The 18,140-nt window shown below is 38.9% G+C and overlaps 1 protein-coding gene across 3 annotated transcripts; it reads right to left on the minus strand.

Annotated features, from left to right (window-relative positions):
• Positions 1 to 122: 122 nt before the first annotated feature.
• Positions 123 to 16,281, minus strand: abcg4a (ATP-binding cassette, sub-family G (WHITE), member 4a). Of its 3 annotated transcripts, XM_004076337.5 has the most exons (16): positions 15,893 to 16,239; positions 15,725 to 15,804; positions 13,052 to 13,289; positions 7,414 to 7,531; positions 6,547 to 6,679; positions 6,424 to 6,474; positions 5,656 to 5,801; positions 5,438 to 5,561; positions 5,108 to 5,222; positions 4,889 to 5,028; positions 4,560 to 4,658; positions 4,303 to 4,471; positions 4,119 to 4,219; positions 3,877 to 4,035; positions 3,239 to 3,357; positions 123 to 3,114 (listed from the first exon to the last, which is right to left on the minus strand). In XM_004076337.5, the coding sequence occupies exons 3-16, from the start codon at positions 13,278 to 13,280 to the stop codon at positions 2,889 to 2,891; spliced, it is 1,929 nt and encodes a 642-aa protein (XP_004076385.1). In that variant the 5' UTR covers positions 13,281 to 13,289; positions 15,725 to 15,804; positions 15,893 to 16,239; the 3' UTR covers positions 123 to 2,888. The 3 variants fall into 3 exon arrangements, 2 of the variants coding, with proteins under 2 accessions (XP_004076385.1, XP_011481724.1); XR_909981.4 differs by having other exon boundaries at positions 4,280 to 4,471; positions 15,725 to 16,281; XM_011483422.4 differs by having other exon boundaries at positions 15,725 to 16,281.
• Between the last annotated feature and the right edge of the window lie 1,859 nt (positions 16,282 to 18,140).

An 18,140-nucleotide genomic window follows, 5' to 3' on the forward strand; every position in this document is an offset into this window, starting at 1 on the left:
AAACTAAAACAAATTAGATGTACTTTGACTCAAAAACTTTAAGTGCTACCTGTTAAAACTGTGGCCAGTGGATTTGTAGCAGTTTGTGATGGAGTAAAATCATCTGAATGAACAAAACCAAAGGTTATAAATCATCTTTATTATAATCCTCAGAACAGCGTTCATTATACAGAACTTGCATTTTCTTAGCTGACAAACAGTAAATTCACTTGTAATTGATGGAAAAAAGATAGAAAGTAAGAAAGAAATTAAAAAAGATATGTATTTAAAAACAATACTAAATTTCCATCAATATTTGTCAAAACTCTGAAGGGTTAGCTGGTATATTATTACCTTCCATGCATTAAAGAGTGGAATTGACAAATGATAAATAAAATGATAAAAATAATAAAACTAAAAAACAGTACAAGATCATCAGCAGCAGTCACATACCTTCATTTTTTATGCTCAAGTATTTCACATCTGAGTTGTCAGATTGTATCCATTAATCATTTTCATTGTTTAGAAAATCCAAGACATTGGACTTTAAGTGAGTAACTGCAATATTTTTTTCTTTGGTGATACAGGTTGAGAACTTCCCCACATTCAGTTAATTGTTGCTGCTGCATTCAAAAGTTGAACATATTTCATTCCATGGTCACTTTTTTCCCTTATATTGAAGTTCATACCACAAGTCTGTAACCAAACTAAAGCTTTTTGGAAATAGTCTAAATATATTTCTAATATGATGCCAGGAAATCTTTATGTCATCACATATAAGCCAATTATCTGGGTTAGATCTAGCATTAAAATGGAAACATGTGTTCAGAGGCTCTGACTCACCAGGATCCATTTAAAATTCATCATCCCACTTTGCTGTCTCTAACAAAAACAATAACAGTCAAAAAGCAACGTAAATAAAGCTTATGATGGAAGTGTCACAGTTCCCTTTTCATTCATAGAGTTTAAATACCTTTGGATGGTTATTGCACATAAAAACCAAGGAAGTGAAGACTTCTAAAGTGACTAAAGCAACAGCAGAGGAAGTGTTATACGAGAAACATCCCAAAGTTGACTATTGCTGTTTTGACAGAAAGAGTCCTGCTGCTGCAGGCTTCTCATTGAGTGCTAAACACATGATCACAAATGAGAAATCTCTTTTCTGATCCAGCTGTTTTCCAGAGAGTCTGACAATCAGCTACATTTGTTTTACATCCTTTTTAATGCTCTATCTTTTCACCCCAATCCTTTTTTTTAATCCAGTCACTGAACGTGTTCAGCAGAAAGCAACTGATTTGCTTCTCCTCAACCATTTAAGGTACATATATTCTGCTGAGGAAAGTTTTCATGCCGTTCTCCAAATATCTTAAATATTTCCTTTCTGCAGAGAGCATGCAACATTCCCTTTCCCCTTCTATACTTCCAAGCCCTCTCGTTAGATACATAAAAATAAAAACAAATAGAAATAATCTTAATCAATGAACATACACCTAAAAGTGCACATGTACACCTGTTAACAGCATGACATACTCACTATACAATCATTGATTATATACTCACATTATGTTATGCGTTATAATAAGGATTACTAAGTAGCATAGTTTCAGTAAGAAATATTTCATAGCAAGTCTATTGGAAAATATTTGCATTGCCATGTGACTAGGACAGGCTCTTCTAAACATTGCAAAAGTGAGAGTGTGTGTTCATGTGTTTGTATGTGTTTGTGTGTGAAATAGAAGACCAGCATATTGTGGGTGTGTAGACATAAGGTGAATGTGCAAACAGTAAAGCAGGAGAAACTCAAATCATTCCAGTTCAGAGGCACAGAAACCGTCCAGCCAGCATTTCAAGTATCTAGCATTGTTTTAAAACAATACACATTTGTCAGACATCAGCAAGCACATAGAAAGAGGAGGGAAGAACAGGGGAGACAGCTTCTTTCAGAGGAGACGGCGACAGTCATTCGACGAGGGGAATTAAGCGTTTTGAAGGAATATAGTGTCAAAACAGCAACACTGATCTTCACTTTTTCACCCACTGTATAAGCTATTGCTCTTTGACTAAAACACAGTTTCTGTCTGTGATCTTTGTCCCCCACTCCTCATCAGACTGGAAAAGTAGTTTTCACATTTCCCATTGCCTGGGTGCTTCCTTGAGTATGGCAGAAACAAAGATGTCAAAATCAAGTATGGATCAATGAGTCAGTCGCCACTTAAAAACACCCTGTGGAACATTTTTGCAAGCACTTCATCCAAGTTCGAATGTTCTGCCACTGTGAGTCTGAAGACAGAAGGTCTGTGAAAATGATCCATGATGGGAAAAGAGAAAAAGTCATCCACTGGCAGTTGGTTGGTTTGGGTCAAACTCCACAAAGATGAGTTTGTCCGTTCAGCCTCTTGTCACAGATGTCTGAAGGTTTTAGGCATGGACAGTTTGCACAGTTCAGATGTTTACATCCTGGTCATGGCTGCCGCTCTTCAAGCACTACACAGACCAGTCACCTGGTTTTATGGGTTCCATCCATTTTGTTTTTTCTTGACTTTTTTTACTAATTCAAATGTGTTTGTTTGGTAAAACATGCTATTAGATATGTTATTGGATATCTTGTGAAGAAGCTCAATATTTTGCCCTGATTTGGGTTTCATTTGGGGAATGGTATGGTGAGCTGACAAATATTATCTCTCGGTGATAAGTCTTAGACATTCCAACTTTTCGTCTCTCAAATAAGAAACTCCCACAATCTGCAGCCTACAGCAAGGACTGTGTAACGCTGCAGGTGCACTTCTGATAATCGTATACACTGGATTTGTCTTCATCTTTTTATGTGTTTGTAATGTGGAGAGAGGGATAAGGATATGTTTTCACACTTTTGCAGAAACCCTTCTATTTTATATGTGGTTCTAGATGCCTTAGCGCTCTGATTTGACCCTATAGCGCAGAACCAGATAGGTGGCCAATCTGAGGACAAGAAAGAAAACACCCAACACAATGAAGTCCACATAAAGCTTTGCGTCCTCCACATCCAGCAGCTGGAGGACCTCCTCTGGCTTCTGAAATTTACACACTACATCCGGACACTCCAACTCGGACCGATTCATCCCATAGATGGAGAGTATCACCCCTTCAAAGCCATACCTGAGAGGAGATTGGAGGAGGGAAAATCACACATTTAAAGGCTTTTTAACAGAGTAGGTAAAGCAAATTTCATCTAAGTCTGAACAATCCAAAGGATCTGTTATATAAAAATAGGAGACAGAACCTGACATAAGAGACGTAGGAGCTCCACTGGAGGTATTTTGGGATTGTGTCAAAATTAACAAAGAAGCCAGAGAAAAGGAGGACAGGTATGGCTGTGACTGGACCCACAAAAGTTGCTACCTGTAAAAAAAATTCATTAATTAATATCCTAAAAATAAAAAAGGTCTGTAGAGGAGATTATAGTTTTAGAACAATTTCAGTTGTGACAGGAGCCTTATCAGGAATAAAGCCTCAAATCTGAGCTAATAACAAAAGTCTAGCTCTGTCTCATCCCTGCTTTCATCATGGATGCCTGTATAATTAAGGCAGTTCTTCCATTATATTTCACAATATCAAGAGCTGGTAAAATGGCAAAAAGTGTAATTTAAAATGAAAAAATTCTTTACTTTTTTTAAAAAAGAGACGCATTGAACTAGGCATAAAAATGTACTAATACATTAAAATATTTTCAGAACTTACTTGTGTTTGCGCAATTTTTGAGTAATGAGTTTTAGTTTTCGTTTCTCTAAATCCATTTTTCTAAATGACACCATTGCAATCCAGCTATTGTTTCACTACATTAATATTTCATTAAGTATGACGAGCGTCTGTATATTGATGATGCTACAAAAAGTTTTAGGAGATTGCAGGTTTGCCCACCTGCAGGGACGTGGATGCAGCTCCAATGAGCAGCCCCAGGGACTGGGCTACCAGGGCTGTAGATGTTGACAAGGCCATAAAAAGCAGGTAGCGTCCGGCCTCTGGAGGCTGTTCAGTCATCCAATACACTATGCTACAGTACATGATTGGACAAATCACCTGGGAAAGAGATTGTTTCAGTCACAGTCTTAGATAATACATGCATCGTCAGAACTCCATGTTAAAACATCTGTAATTTTTACCTGAAACGGTATATCAGCCATTGTTTTGGCTAGGTAGTAGGCCTTCAAGCTGTACCAGTAGTTGAGATGTTCCCTTAGAAACACAGACATTTCCAAAGGGACTGTGGGATGGGAGCACAGTTAAAAGACTTTCCACCTCAGTTGGAAAAAAAACAACTTACCAAATCAATGTTTCCAGTCTTACAGGTTAGCACTGTGGGCATCAGGGCAGCAAACATGAGGAACAGCATGGAGAAGAAGAGGAAGCCTGTGTTGTTGAAAACCTTGCTGGCGTCATTCCCGATTTTCAGATAGAGGAGGCCGATGAGAACTCCAATGGCCAGATGGGACATCACCCTGAGGTGGGTCAGCACCTTAAACACAAAGTCCAAGCAATATCAGCATCAGTAGTTGATACTAATGTAAATTATATATTTTTGGAGCTAGAAAAAAGGGTTTTACCGTGTCCCTGCATATTGTAACAAAGGTTCTTTTGAAGAGGATGCAGAATTGTGTGAATGTACTGGTGGCAAAGCTATGCTTCTCCAGGGTTCCTGTGTCCTGTGGAGAACAGAGAATCAGAAAGAGGTCAAGTCTGTGATGTCTTATGTAGAACATAAATATTAGAGACAACCTTTAGTTAATAAGTTGGATTATATTGATGTCTTCAGAAATAATTTTTTTAAGTTTCAACATTTCCCAACATTTTTTTGTGTTTTTCATCCAGTGATTTGTTTTTATATGTTTTAAATGAACAGATTTAGTTCTAAATTTATTAATATGTCACTTACACTGAGACACTGGGAGGGACAGGAGGAGTCACTTTTGTCTTTAGAGTTCTTTTTGCCCTCCTCTGAGCACAGCCCTCCCTGGACCGCCTCAAACAGCACTGGGTTCAGATCTCCGTACTCTCCTGATGCCACCTCAATGACTAGGAGCAGAGATAAGACGCTCGTGACAACAGAACGTTTTCAAAAGGACTCACACACACAGGGACATGAAGCACTTACTGAAATCTGCAGGGTTGTGATATGTGGGGCAGTGAAGACCCAGGTTCTTCAAATATGGGATGAGGTAAGGGACTGTGCCCTTGTAAATGCACTGACCCTGGCTGAGGATGTACAGCTGATAAGTGAACAAAAGAGGCAGAGTTATCAGCACTTTCCAGCACACTGCCTCTCCTGAAAAATAGATCAATAGCCGACAAAACAACAAGACTAGATATTGACCTCTGGGCTGCCCAGCTGTATAAAATGAATCGTGCCAACCTGCGGTACCTTGGTCTGAGCAGTGTCTAATGGAAGGTTAGATACACCCTGCACTAAAAGCACTCAACTTGCCTTATCAAACATCTCAAAGAGCTTAGCGCTGGGCTGATGAATGGTGCAGATGATTGTCCGTCCACCCTGAGCCAGAGACTTCATGAGGGAAACCACTTGACAGCATGATGCACTGTCCAGACCACTGCGATGGAAAGGGGCAAGAAATGGCAGAAACTCCAACAAGTTGGAATTAAAAGCTAAAATGACAAACTCAAAGTGGGTCGTTTGGGGTGTACCTGGTGGGCTCATCAAAGAACATGACGGGTGGATTATTGACCAGCTCCAAGGCGATAGCAAGCCTCTTACACTGACCCCCAGAGAGAGAATTAGTGCGTGTTTGAGCACATTCCTGAAGACCAAGAGCTGTCAGGATCTCATCCACCTTGAGCACAAGAAAAGTAAAGCGGACACATTGCATAAAAGGTAATACGTTATTATTGGTGACATGTGAAATGTGGGCTCTAATCTATCAAGCAATGTATGTCTGCAGTGAAGTGGTGGAGAAAAACCAGCAGTTGGTGTTGAATTACTAAAGTTTGAAAATCAAGTTACTGTTGCTCCTGTACACTAACAGATATTTTAAAATTATTTATTCAAATTATTCCAAAAGAAGTTCTGTTTTAAATTTAGTTGTTCAGAAAATGACGAAGTAAACATATCTTTCTATTCATAAAAAACAAACAAACAAAATACTTAAACCTTTGGCCTGCTTTTGTTCTTTTCAGCTTTAGTAATTCAAGAGATTAAAAAATCTTAATTGATGATTAGTTTTTAGTTAGCTTATATTAGATCCTTACACAAAAAAGGGAGAAAGATTTGTTTTTTTAATTTTTTTTTCCAGTTTTCTTATTATTGAGAATCTAAGTATGTAGCATTTTGAATCTTTGTTGCCTTCTTCTCTGAGGAATAGCCGCATACACATTTGTGAAAAAACAACACAGAAACCTAATTTGATCTCACAGTTACCCACAAACAAATATTATTGCATGAATATTTACACTTACGAGTTCTTTCTTGACCTGCATGCTCTCATTCAGCTTCAGGTTGGCAGAAACCTGGAAGACAAAAACAACTCAGCCTTCTTTTATCCTTTTCTAAGTGTTGTGAAGGATCTGTTCAGTTCGCACCATCATGGCTTCCCTCACTGTGAGGTGAGGCAGCAGCATATCGTCCTGCATGATGTAGCAAGACATCTTCCTGAAGGTTCGAAGGTCCCTAGGGCGACCGTTCACCAGGATCGTGCCCTTCATGCCCGTTTCCCTGTTTTTAGGCAGAAAAACCATAAATTCATGCTATAATAATGCAACTTTACTGTTTCGTTTTCCTAGGACATAGTTGCCATGGAGTAAGTTCGACCCCTTTCTCATCATCCATCCGTTTACACGTTCTTCCGCTGGCTTACAGCCCTTCACATCCCCAACCTAACATTATTGGTGCAACAAAAATGGCAATCAACATTGGAGCTGTACAGCTGTGCAGTTTGGAGCCAGATGCCAGCTTGGATGAGGAAAACGAGGACATACATGGATAATAGTCATCTATAAGCAGATGGATCAGAATTGAATGAAGCAAAGGCTTGTGGCTTGCTGTAGTAATTTGTATGTCAATTACAAGCTGTTTCAAACAATATTTTTGTCTGCTACTGACTCACAATGATTTAAATAAAGCAATATTCAGAAATACAATTTTAACCTTAGATTTCTTTATACATCTCCTCCATCATGAGAAAAGTGCCAAAAGAACATGTTAAAACAACAAAAACAACATTTATTGTTTTCCCACAAATAGACTCATAACAAACCTGTCACAAAAAAAACTCCTTCATAACCAAAAGACAAGTTTTGCTCACCAAAAATAAAAACACAGCAGTAGTTTAACATTAGACATTACTTTGACAGTCCAGCTTTTTGAGCTCCAAATCAGTAGTTAATATAGTTTTGTTGTGAAACTTGAATAAAATACAATCTTCAAGAAGACTGAAGACACGGTCTTACCTGTATCCTGCTAAAATATTCATTAAAGTGGACTTTCCTGCTCCAGAGGGCCCCATAATGCCAATCAGCTCCTTGTTGCAGAACCGTCCTGACAGACACTTGAGAAGAGCCTTGTAACCTGACGGAAAGAGAAAAAAAACTTCATTATTTTGAACCAATTATCATTTTGGCTTAAAGAAGCACAGTGTTGTGATTGTTCATTTGATTTTAAATTTTAACGTTTTGGTATCAATGTACTTATAGAATCAATAGAAACAATCCTAAATACGGAGGATGTGGAGTTAAAATACTTACGTAGATTGTATAAAAGCTCTTTAGGATTCATTTCCCATTCACCCACTCTCACCACGCCTCTAATAAACAGCTCAGTACACAGTGTGCTAAATGTTCTGCTCTCTGTACACTTCGATTTTCAGGAATGGGAAAGGAAACAGCCAATCCTACATCCAAAAGAGGATCAGTCCAATATATTGAATGCTGGAGCTTGACAGGATTAAAATAAAATTGTATACCAAACTATTTACGGGAGAGCAAAAACTTGACTGGTTATAGGGTTTGCAGACATTGGTGGGCAGCAGTTATCTCTACCTCATCACAACAAAAGCTTCTGGTTTGATTCCCTGCTGGTTGTTCTGTGCAGTTGGGGGAACATCCAATAATTAACTACTGCTGTGTAAGTAAGTGTCTGCTGCTGTTTCATATTGAAATAGACTGAAGGTTTCACCCCAACTACAAAACACCACAATTGGCTGTTTATTTGTGAATTATATTCAGGGTTCTGCTGATTTTTTTAGTTTACATTCCAACTAAAATTGGCAAATAGTATGTTTGGATTGGGTGATTGGATTAGTGAGGACTGTAAAACAGGGTTGAGGTGTGCTGTACATGTGTGTATTTTCTTAAACTCTGTAAAAAGCTTTATCTGAGTCGTTCAGATAAATGTTGTATTTTTTATCAAGAAAAAATATAAAGTGTTAAGTGTTGCATTATAAAATGTCCCAACTTCCCATTTCTTTGTTGTAATGCACAAACCCTTACCAAGAAGATAAAACTGCGTTTTTCCTTTGACTTCTATACTCCCCTCCTGCTTCTGTAGTTTACTTTGATTTAAAGTAACAGAGATGATGCAATGTTTCGGTAGAAGGTTGTGCAGAAAGTCACATTAAAAAGAAAATCTTCCCCATTTCTTTCTCAGTATTTACATATCCTCTACTCAGACAGAGAAGCTGCCTGCCGTCAGTGAAGCAAGCCTGCATCGGCATGAAGTGCATGCTGATGATTCGACCCGCTGCTGTTGGTAGCAAACTCCAAGGGTCTTATCTCCACCAGACGGCAAGCTCATCCTTTAGTCTCAGGGGGAGCAGAGGGTGTGCAGCTAATGTCAAAGTTCTCTCCTGACTTACAGAGACCTAACATCTTGTTCCAGATTACAGAGGCCAAGTCTCATGATGTGGGTCAGCCTAAAAGTAATTGAACGACATGTTGTTGGGAGCTGTGGCAAAATAAAAGAAAATAACAAAAATTCTGATTTCACCTGTTGCATATTTTATGGCATTGATTTGGACAGTGATTCACCCTCTGGTTGTATCAGAAAGAAGCCATTCAATTTTTCAATGTCTCAGTTACATTTACCCATCCATTTTTTTTAAATGGGGTAAAATATTTCTAAATGGATTGAAAGTTGATAGAAACTTTGCAGAAGGAAAGAGGTTTTAGTGGTTCCATCTATAATTCAACTACACTTGATTATCATTTTACATGTTAATGTATTTTATTTTTGATTAAATCTACCACAGTAAATTGACAAATAAATTGGTATTTGATATAGTTCATAACTTGATAAAATCTTACATCTTCATTTAACCATTTTGACCAACTTGAGCTCAGTTAATGCTTAAACTAGACTCAAAGATTTTCTGTTGAGAATTTGAAATATTTCAGGCAGATAAGTAAAGCCATGTACTGTATTTAGCTGTGCCAGAGTAAAGTGAAGACTTTTCCATGTGTAAGAAACGTGTTACTTGTGCCTCAGGTTCACAGCGATAAGACATTAGAACCAAATAGAAAAATTATTTTACGGACTGTTTTCTTAAAGAAGAAAGCTATTAAACCAACTTCAGATTTAAACATACCAATAACATAACATTTAATGTACTTTATAAAAATAGTGTCTATAGAAAATACACAAGAAAGGACCTAATGACTAAAAGAGGTAAAATAAAAAAATGATATAGTTTTATAAGCTAGAATATAGGATTTATTTATTCATTTAAAAAGCGGACAGTAATAGAAGCATGCACAAAACATTTCCCTTAATAAAATTAACATAAAAGCTTTTTTTTTTTAAAAGGATGGTCTCAAGATTAGATCTAAAAGCACAGAGAGAGTTGGCATCAAAAACCAGAAAAGGCGCTGATTTCACAGGTGAGGAGAGTCTGAAAACAAAATGCTCTGCAGTGCACTAAAGATTGATAAACCAAGAAGTTATGGTCATGATTTAACTAATTAACTTTAACAGACATATTGAAGTATTTCAGTTGAAGGGTGTGCAGAAAGTTTAGATTTAAAAGAAAATCTTCCCTACTTCTTTCTCAGTATTTAAATATCCTCTACTTAGACAGAGAAGCTGCCTGCTGCCAGTGAAGCAGGCCTGCACCAGTATGAAGACGAACAGATTGGTTCAAATTTAACCCTGGAAAGCCTCTGTGTTTCAGCCTACAGATTCCTTCCACAATGAGATAAAAAAAAAAAAAACTGGGGGAAACATGACTTTTTAGACACAATTTAACCACCCAAAATGTGTTTTTTGTAAATTATGTGGAAAGTACTGCAGTGCGTGTGCAAAGGGGCAGATCCAGAACTGTTGAGCAAAGCACTGTGGGGTTTGGATGGACCTTTTTCCTGCTTCAACCTGAGTCTTGAGCTGTTCACCAAAGTGGCACATTGAATCATCAACACTTTGAACAGGGCTGCATGCAGGATTAACCGCATAGCTGACAAAGCAGGAGTTGTCCAGCACGCCAAGGTACATTTACTTGTACCCAACAAGGAATTATGTATACAAGGCATTTTAGTCCATCAGTCCTTTTACTACTGTACACCCCATTATGTTCATAGGAAAGGAAGAGCGAGAGTCTCCAGGGATCTCACAGCGGAGCACGGGCACAGAACCATGTGTTCTTGCTCATACCAAACCTTTAATTTAAACTACTGTCACTAATCAATAGAGAGTATGTTTCTGGACAGAAGGAGTAATAGATATTGACTGAAGAAAGCTTACACAAGTATTCAAGGAGAGCATGGCATAAAGAAAAAGAAGATGCTTCTTTCTGGCAATATAAAGAACCCTAGAGCTGAACACAGAGAGATGAGAGTATTTTACTGCTGATCTAAAGGGCTATGAGTCAAAAAAGCAGGTCTTTTGGTGCTTAAATGCAGGTGAATTATTGTTAAACTGCCAGGAACATTGCCACTCTAATTTTAAATCCTAAGGTCTTTACTGTAAGTGTGCAGATAGAAACATAAAGATGTATTCATGGATAGCAATCACTGCAGGACTTCTTCTCATTTGGGATCACCACACGCTGTAAAACTTCCAGAATCAGCTTGGATTATTCTTTAAAATCATAAAAGTCTGTGCTCCCCGATTCATTTTACAATGAAGCTGTAAGAGCACGATAAGTGCAGGATTTTAAAAAACATTACCTCTGAACACGTTTATCAGCCCTGCTGAAAAACTAACTTACACCAAATGACCCAGAGGAATGTAAACGTTTTACTGTTCCTCCTCTCATTTTTTATCTTTGAGCTTTCTAAGCTCGCACATTTTCCAGCTTCTTCCCTGGAGAAGAGAACGCCCTTAAACATGAAAGCAGGCCAGAATGGCTTTGTCCTAGGAGCGATAAATGGCTGGTTTCATCTGATAGGGGCTACAATTACAAATGCAGATGGAGGGCAGGCCAAATGGGACCAGAGCTTTCAAAATCCTTTTATGGCTAAAAGTTATGAGTCTAAATTTAGCAGATATTAACAATGTCCTCTTAGTAGCCTCCTGCTCGGCACAGGTATAACTCTTAACTAACGTGTTAGCTATTCAATGACTTAATCTCGTCAAAATCCAGATAACATCCAGGCTAACACCTATGCTGAATGCTTCCTTTTTCTCACGTTTGTCTCTAGCAGCTGCATAATTACACACCATTTGCCAAAAATAAAAGCAAATATTTGCTTTTATAGCTGAACTGGTTTCAGATTATTAAATTTACATGGCAGAACGACAGTTTTAAGGCCTTTGAAATTACATTTGGTTTGAAGACTTTGATCAGGCGGTGATAAAATGCCATCTCACAATGAAAAAGGAACAGCTGATCTGAAGGCATCAGTTTCTTGGCAGTAGAAAGCACATAGGTAAAAAGTTTACTCTCTGTCCCTATGTCTTTTTTTTTTACTATGAGCTGAGTTTGAACAAGTTTAACATCCACACTGTGGCTCTGAGATGTCAGCAAACTAACGCATGGTACTGTCCATGGTGCTGAACAAACCTTTTTCTCGTCAGCTCTGGTTGACTGTCAGTTTCTGTCAGATTCAGAATTTAGAAAAGCCAACATTTATCTCACAGTGCTGGAATATAAAATAATATAATAATATAATTTTCAGATGTGTGAAAAAAGCTAACAACATTGAGAAGAGGGGAAATGGCAGAAGCTGCACAATGCAAGACTGTAAAAAATGACCAGAGCAAAGAGTAATATCGTTGAAAGCTCTCCTGCTACATTCTGGAGCAGAAAGAATACTAAACCCCCCACTGTCTGCAGCATATGTCAAACAAGATTAGATGGGACTTTTATTATTATTTGGAGAGATGAAAATAAGAACAGAGTTAGAGCTTCAGGATCGCATTTGACTGAAAGGCTGATTGAAGCTGATCTCCACTGCAGAGGATCTTTGTGAAAGACAGGATCTGTAAAAACAACATAACTGCATTGAGGGGGAGCTGGCAGCCCCCAGGTTGACTTCATCACAGCTGGAACCACATGTTCATTTGGATGATGACGCTAAGAAAGATGAGCGTCTGCATCAGCGTACAGACAAAAGCTGATTTATTGATCCAGCTGTCCTTCCCCCTGCTCATAATCCTCCTCCTTAGTACACACAGGCTTTATACTGCAAAACAGCAGACACTCCTTTGATGTGTTTTTGTGACGCACAACACCATAACTCTAGCCTAAAAATAACACAACCCACACTGCATCAGGTGGGAGCCACATAGCCATGCAAAGAATGTTAATGAACAATTTCCAATGCTAACTCTTTGCTCATAAACAAATAAGACGATTTTGCATCCTGTCCATGAATTGATCAGTTGTGGAAGTGACTCACAGCCTCCGCCTCTCATTGCTCAACAATGCGCTACCCTGCAAGTGTAAATTATTTAATCTGTCTAAAATCTGCTGAGGCAGCAATTCTGCTCCAACAGGGTGGAAGTATCAGGGTTCACCCCTGGGCCGGACAAGTACAGAATATCTTAAAATGTCGCAAAGTTATTAACCTCGTAAACATCTGCACTGGTGCCACTGATCCCGATGGGTGCTGTTTGCTCACTCATTCATCATGGTTGTGTGATGCAAGTGTGCAGTACCTCTCCTCCTCCACCAGGGACCCTCTCGGATGGTGTAGGAGATCTCATTGAACTCCAAGTCCACAGCGGAGCGGCGTGGGAGGTGGGTGAAGCGCTGAGCCTCTGTGATGTGGTTCTCCACCTTCTTCAGGTGGATCAGCAGCGGTGCCTCTTGGGGGGCTCCACCAGGGAGCTTGGTCTCCTCCATGGGGATGCTGACTGAGCCTGGTTCTAGTGTTTTCTCTGCCATGCTGAAAGGCTTCAAAGAAGGGCAGACGTTTTGAGCTAATTCCCCTATATAAAAGGTTATAATGGAAAACGCAAGATTTACTGCTGAAATTTCAACCAAACAACTTTCATCAAATAGTTTTAAACACTTTGAATGTCTCCAAAGTAACTCACTACTTAGTGCACTACTTTGGTCCTCACTGTTTATCCTAATCTACAATTCCAAAATCCAGTGCCCTGGAAATTTCCCAGAAGTCTCTGCAAAAACTAGTGTGCATCGATGCTCACTAGATTGGTGAATAGACCACAATGCATTGCATTTGAACAAATGTAATTTTAAAAAAAAGTATGCTTTATTAAAAATGTATTAACCAAATGTTTCCCTCAGAACACAGTGGATTGATAAATACTCTTTGTAAAATGTTTATATTTATTAGGCTTTTATTTTGGCAAATGGGTGACGTCATATTTGCCGTTTAAAAAAAAACAAGTTGTGAGCACTTGTCTAAATTGCATCAAAATCCAGGGCACTAAATAATCACTCACTATATAGTTTTTGGCGGGTAGGGAGTAAAGAGGGAATCCAGACAGACTTCTTGTCACTGAATCTGCAATGGACATCTGGTCCTGAAAAGATTTTAGTCTAGCGTGAGGCATCTTCACAAGGTGCAGGTTGTGATCTGATTACCACTCATTCTACAGAGTGTCTGCATGAAACCAATGAGACTGAGAGTGTGAGGAGTGAGGATCTGGTTTCAGCCTTGCAGTACACTTACAGTCCAGTACTGCTGATTCGCCTAAATTTTCTCCCAGATGAGGCAGCTTGTCCGTAGTGTTAGTCATGTAGTGTGAGAAAGAAAATGAAATACAACTCACTTTCACTGAAATCATCAATTAAAAGCCATTTTGTTTCAGGTGAATATCAAAGCAAAATTATCTAATGGTTTTCAGCCATTTTCTTTATTAGGTTTTATCCTTTTAAATGTTTCAAATATCAAAGTATTCAGGTATCCTACTTCAGATGTTTTATTGTTGTTTCATCAAAGATCTCTTAGTCTAAGATTTCACATCTCATTTCCTTAGCCTCATTGAATTACTGCTAAGTAATAAAAAAATGTAATCAAAGACATTAGATAAAAAAAACATTTCAGAGCATTTTTAAATGTCTGAACACACAAAAACATTTAAAAAGAAAAGATAAGTGTATCTAAGCTTTTGATTGGTAGTTTGACCACATTATGACTCATCATGTGGTTCATGTTCAACAATGTGTGATGGAGAAAATGTGTAAATATCACACAAATAAAATGATATCTTCAAATAGACACTTGACATTTTTCTTCAATTAAAGGTTCACTTTGACAGAAGGCAGTGTGTCTGGTAAAATATGTTTCCTGAGAAAACCAGCATGTGCATTTGATCACTAAGTTAATTAGTTTTTCATTTCAGAAACAAAACCAACAAAGTTTCAACCTTGCATCTTAGTAAATCATTTATTTAGCCTTATTGTGTTGTATGGGTGTGAGTGTGTGTGTGTGTGTGTAGGGGGGGGGGGGGGGGGGGTTATTGTATGTGTTTTATAATTTTTTATAGTGTAATGGTAGTCACACTTTTGTTTTTTAATGTTTAAATGTTAATGTTTTTATATAAAGCTTTTTGAGTTAGAAAGTGGTAAACAAAGTTTGATTTGATTTGATTTGGCTGTTAGAACATCAGCAAAATAATTCTCAAAATATCAACACGATATATAGACAATAATCTTGTTCTTCACTTACGAAAAGGCAACTTTTCAAGTACATTTGAGTGTCAAATGCGTTGAACACCAACATTTGAAAACTGTATCTTTTTTTTTAAATCTATATTTTTTAAATCAAGCATAAAAAAATCGACCATAAATTCTGATCAAATATGAGGCTAAAATCAAAATCTAACCACAATTACCAAATTGTTCTTTGGGTAACAACCTGTCCTGCAGCATGGAAGCTTTTTCCATGTCTCCCTCCGGCTCTATCATAATGAAAAAACGTTGAAGCAAAGAGCAGCAGTGATGAAAAATGATCATGGCTCCCTCTAATTGCATGGGCATTAGAGAATTATCAATTACCAGCCTTCTTATAATCCAGGTAAAACACTTCAAGAATTTCGCTCAGATGAAGGCCTCTGTGTTTATAGCCATACATCTGAGAAACTATCATAAATATCTCCTCCAAAAGGATGAAAGCGTGTCACTGAATATGCCTGCAGCTTTGCAGTGGTGTCGGGAACTGACTTATGAGGGCTGCTCCTCACAAAGCACCTGTTAACATCAAAGTGACCACGATAACTCAAAGATCTCTAGAGATCCAACCCAAAATTATATAATTTCAAGCAAACCAGCACCAGAAATCAGTGATTTGTCTTGTTTAATGATGTATGGATTAAATGCGCCTTAGCACTTTAAAAATGAGAATGTACACACGCACTTACCTATTTCCCTGTGTTTAAATGACCAGGTCAGCAGCTCTGCTCAGATTCTTCCTCTCAGAGCTACAGAGCTTAGTTGTTCCCTTCAGACAGAAGAGTCCACATTAGGTCTGCCTTAAAGTCCCAACCAGAAATGAGAAAAACAAACACAAAAATAACCCAAAAGCTCACGGTGCGCCAGAGCCCAGCAAAAACTCCAAAAGGGATTTCAAATAACCAAAATGTGATCTCCTCAGAAACCTCTGTCGGGGTGCGGTGCTCATCATCCCGCATCCACAGCAACCCCTGAGATCACAGTCATATCCGTCCGGCCTCAAACTATCCCACAGAATCACCGGAGGTGCTCGATGCCTGCCATGTCGATCCCTGTCCAAAAATCCGTGCGTCAAGAATAATTCCGATTGACGACCATGTCCAGCAGCGGCGAAGATGGCAGCAGTTTCATCCCCTAACGGTTTGCATCCTAAGCCAGCAGCGCTGCAGAACCTTCAGCAGCATCGAAGGAGCAGCTGCTCTTCTTGTCTTGTGCGTCCGCCAGGCGCGCGCGGAGAGTCTGGGATGCAGGGCGTTGCTGGTAGGATGCAGCGCCAGGATAATCTGTTTGGGTTTGATGTATTTTTTAGCCCATCTTAAATTTTGGAGGAAATTTCAATTTAGCTTTTGCTCATTTTTAAGATGGCATCTCGAAATCTAGTGAGTGTTTTTAAGAGCTTGCACTATAAAACATGATGGAAATAGTTTGTTCAAATGAAATGTGTCCCAATCAAAACATACAAGACTCCCTGTCCTGGGTTTAGCTCGGCCGTTGATTCGTGAGCATGATGTTTTAATAAATTCTTTTAAGTTTGTTATTGATTTGCTGCTGAAGAAGTAAACAGTGGAAGGATTTTGTGGAACCGAAGTCCCCCTGTCCCTTTAAAAGCCGCACCTGCGCAGCTGCCTGGTGCTGATGCTGCAGTGCCCGGGTTATTTTCGGTAAAACAGACGGGGTTACTCGCGTTCAAGCGGGCTCTTCATGCCTTACATCACCCCTGAGAGGAAATCAGAGCCGTTTCAGTCAAGTTGCACCTGCTTCTTAATCAGACGGATTCGAAGCTAATACTCAAGTCGCTCCAGGAGGATTTTCAGCAAACAGACGCATCTCTCAGTGATTATGCAGCTTAACTATGAGGAGTTTCATGCAGCTATCATGTAAATCTGTAGCTCTTGGAGTAAATGAAGCACCTGAAAGCAGGCCGGCATGTCCCCAGCCTGCTCGGTAAAGCGATGATAGATCATTCAGATTAGGAAATTCTTGTCTCCAGAAAATATTGGAGTGATTCAAATTTGATCAATAACATTGGGGCTCAGTGTGAGCCACGGTGGCTGAGAATGCTGTTTACACACTTAGCCTGTTGTTTGGAATGAAACAAGATGACCTTTTTTCTCTGCTTACACAAATAAAACATCAGCTTATTTCATTTGTGACATTTCAGGGAAAAATGAAAAACAACAGGGGAAGTCATTAATCATAAAAGATTATTGGCAGTTCCTCTATTTGTAAAGGTCACAGTCAGGAGTCTCTGTGTTAAAATGGCATTTTGAGTTTAGAAGTGACTGTAGGAGGGATATTTGCAGTTCCAATAAGTGCTGAGATGATGTATCTGCTCTCTGTGGGCTTCATTCTGTTCAAGTGGCTCTCATGAACAATAGGTGCTGATACAGGAAAATGTTTTTTGTGCATACATCATGCAGTCTCACAGTATCAGCTGTTTTTTTTCTTCATAACTCCACCATGTCTTCCCAATAAACTGACTGTGGTGAATAACCTGTACAACACGACTCCCACCTTCTGCTTCTGCTTGGAGCTCTGAGGAAACAGAGGGAAACCTCAGGAGAGTCCCACAGACTCAGCAGGGGTGAGAATAATCCCAGGAGTTTCAGCTCAACAGATCTGAACAAGCCTTAATGAACTGTAATGAGACAGGAGAATTCATCATTCTTTCACTTTGTCAGGGTTTTCCTTAACAAAGAGGAGAATCACACAGGAAATGGGAATTTTTGCTAGACTTCTGCAGAAGGAGAGCCGTCTGTCACCGCACAGCCTGCAAGGAACTCTACCTTCCCAGTGTATCCAGTCTGGTTTTATTGCTGGCTGGGGTTGATAACATGGAAGTGGGTCATTGAATCAGGGGGAACAGAAACATCAAGTCTTGTATAATTAACACTTTTCCCATCAGTGTTTTCTCAGTGAAAGACAGAACTGAGAGACAACCATATTATGGTGATAATAGCGTGTAAGCAAATGATAACTACGTTAACCCCAATACACTTACTTTTGTTATTAATAAATTGTGATCCATCTTTTATTACCAGGATACAGTTAAATTGTCTCTAAAGTCTTGTCACTTTTTCCATCATGCACTTAAGGATCTATAAG

This window comes from Oryzias latipes, chromosome 14 (assembly GCF_053564925.1).
Source record: "Oryzias latipes strain Hd-rR chromosome 14, Olatipes_Hd-rR_3.1".
Classification (NCBI taxonomy): Eukaryota; Metazoa; Chordata; class Actinopteri; order Beloniformes; family Adrianichthyidae; genus Oryzias; species Oryzias latipes.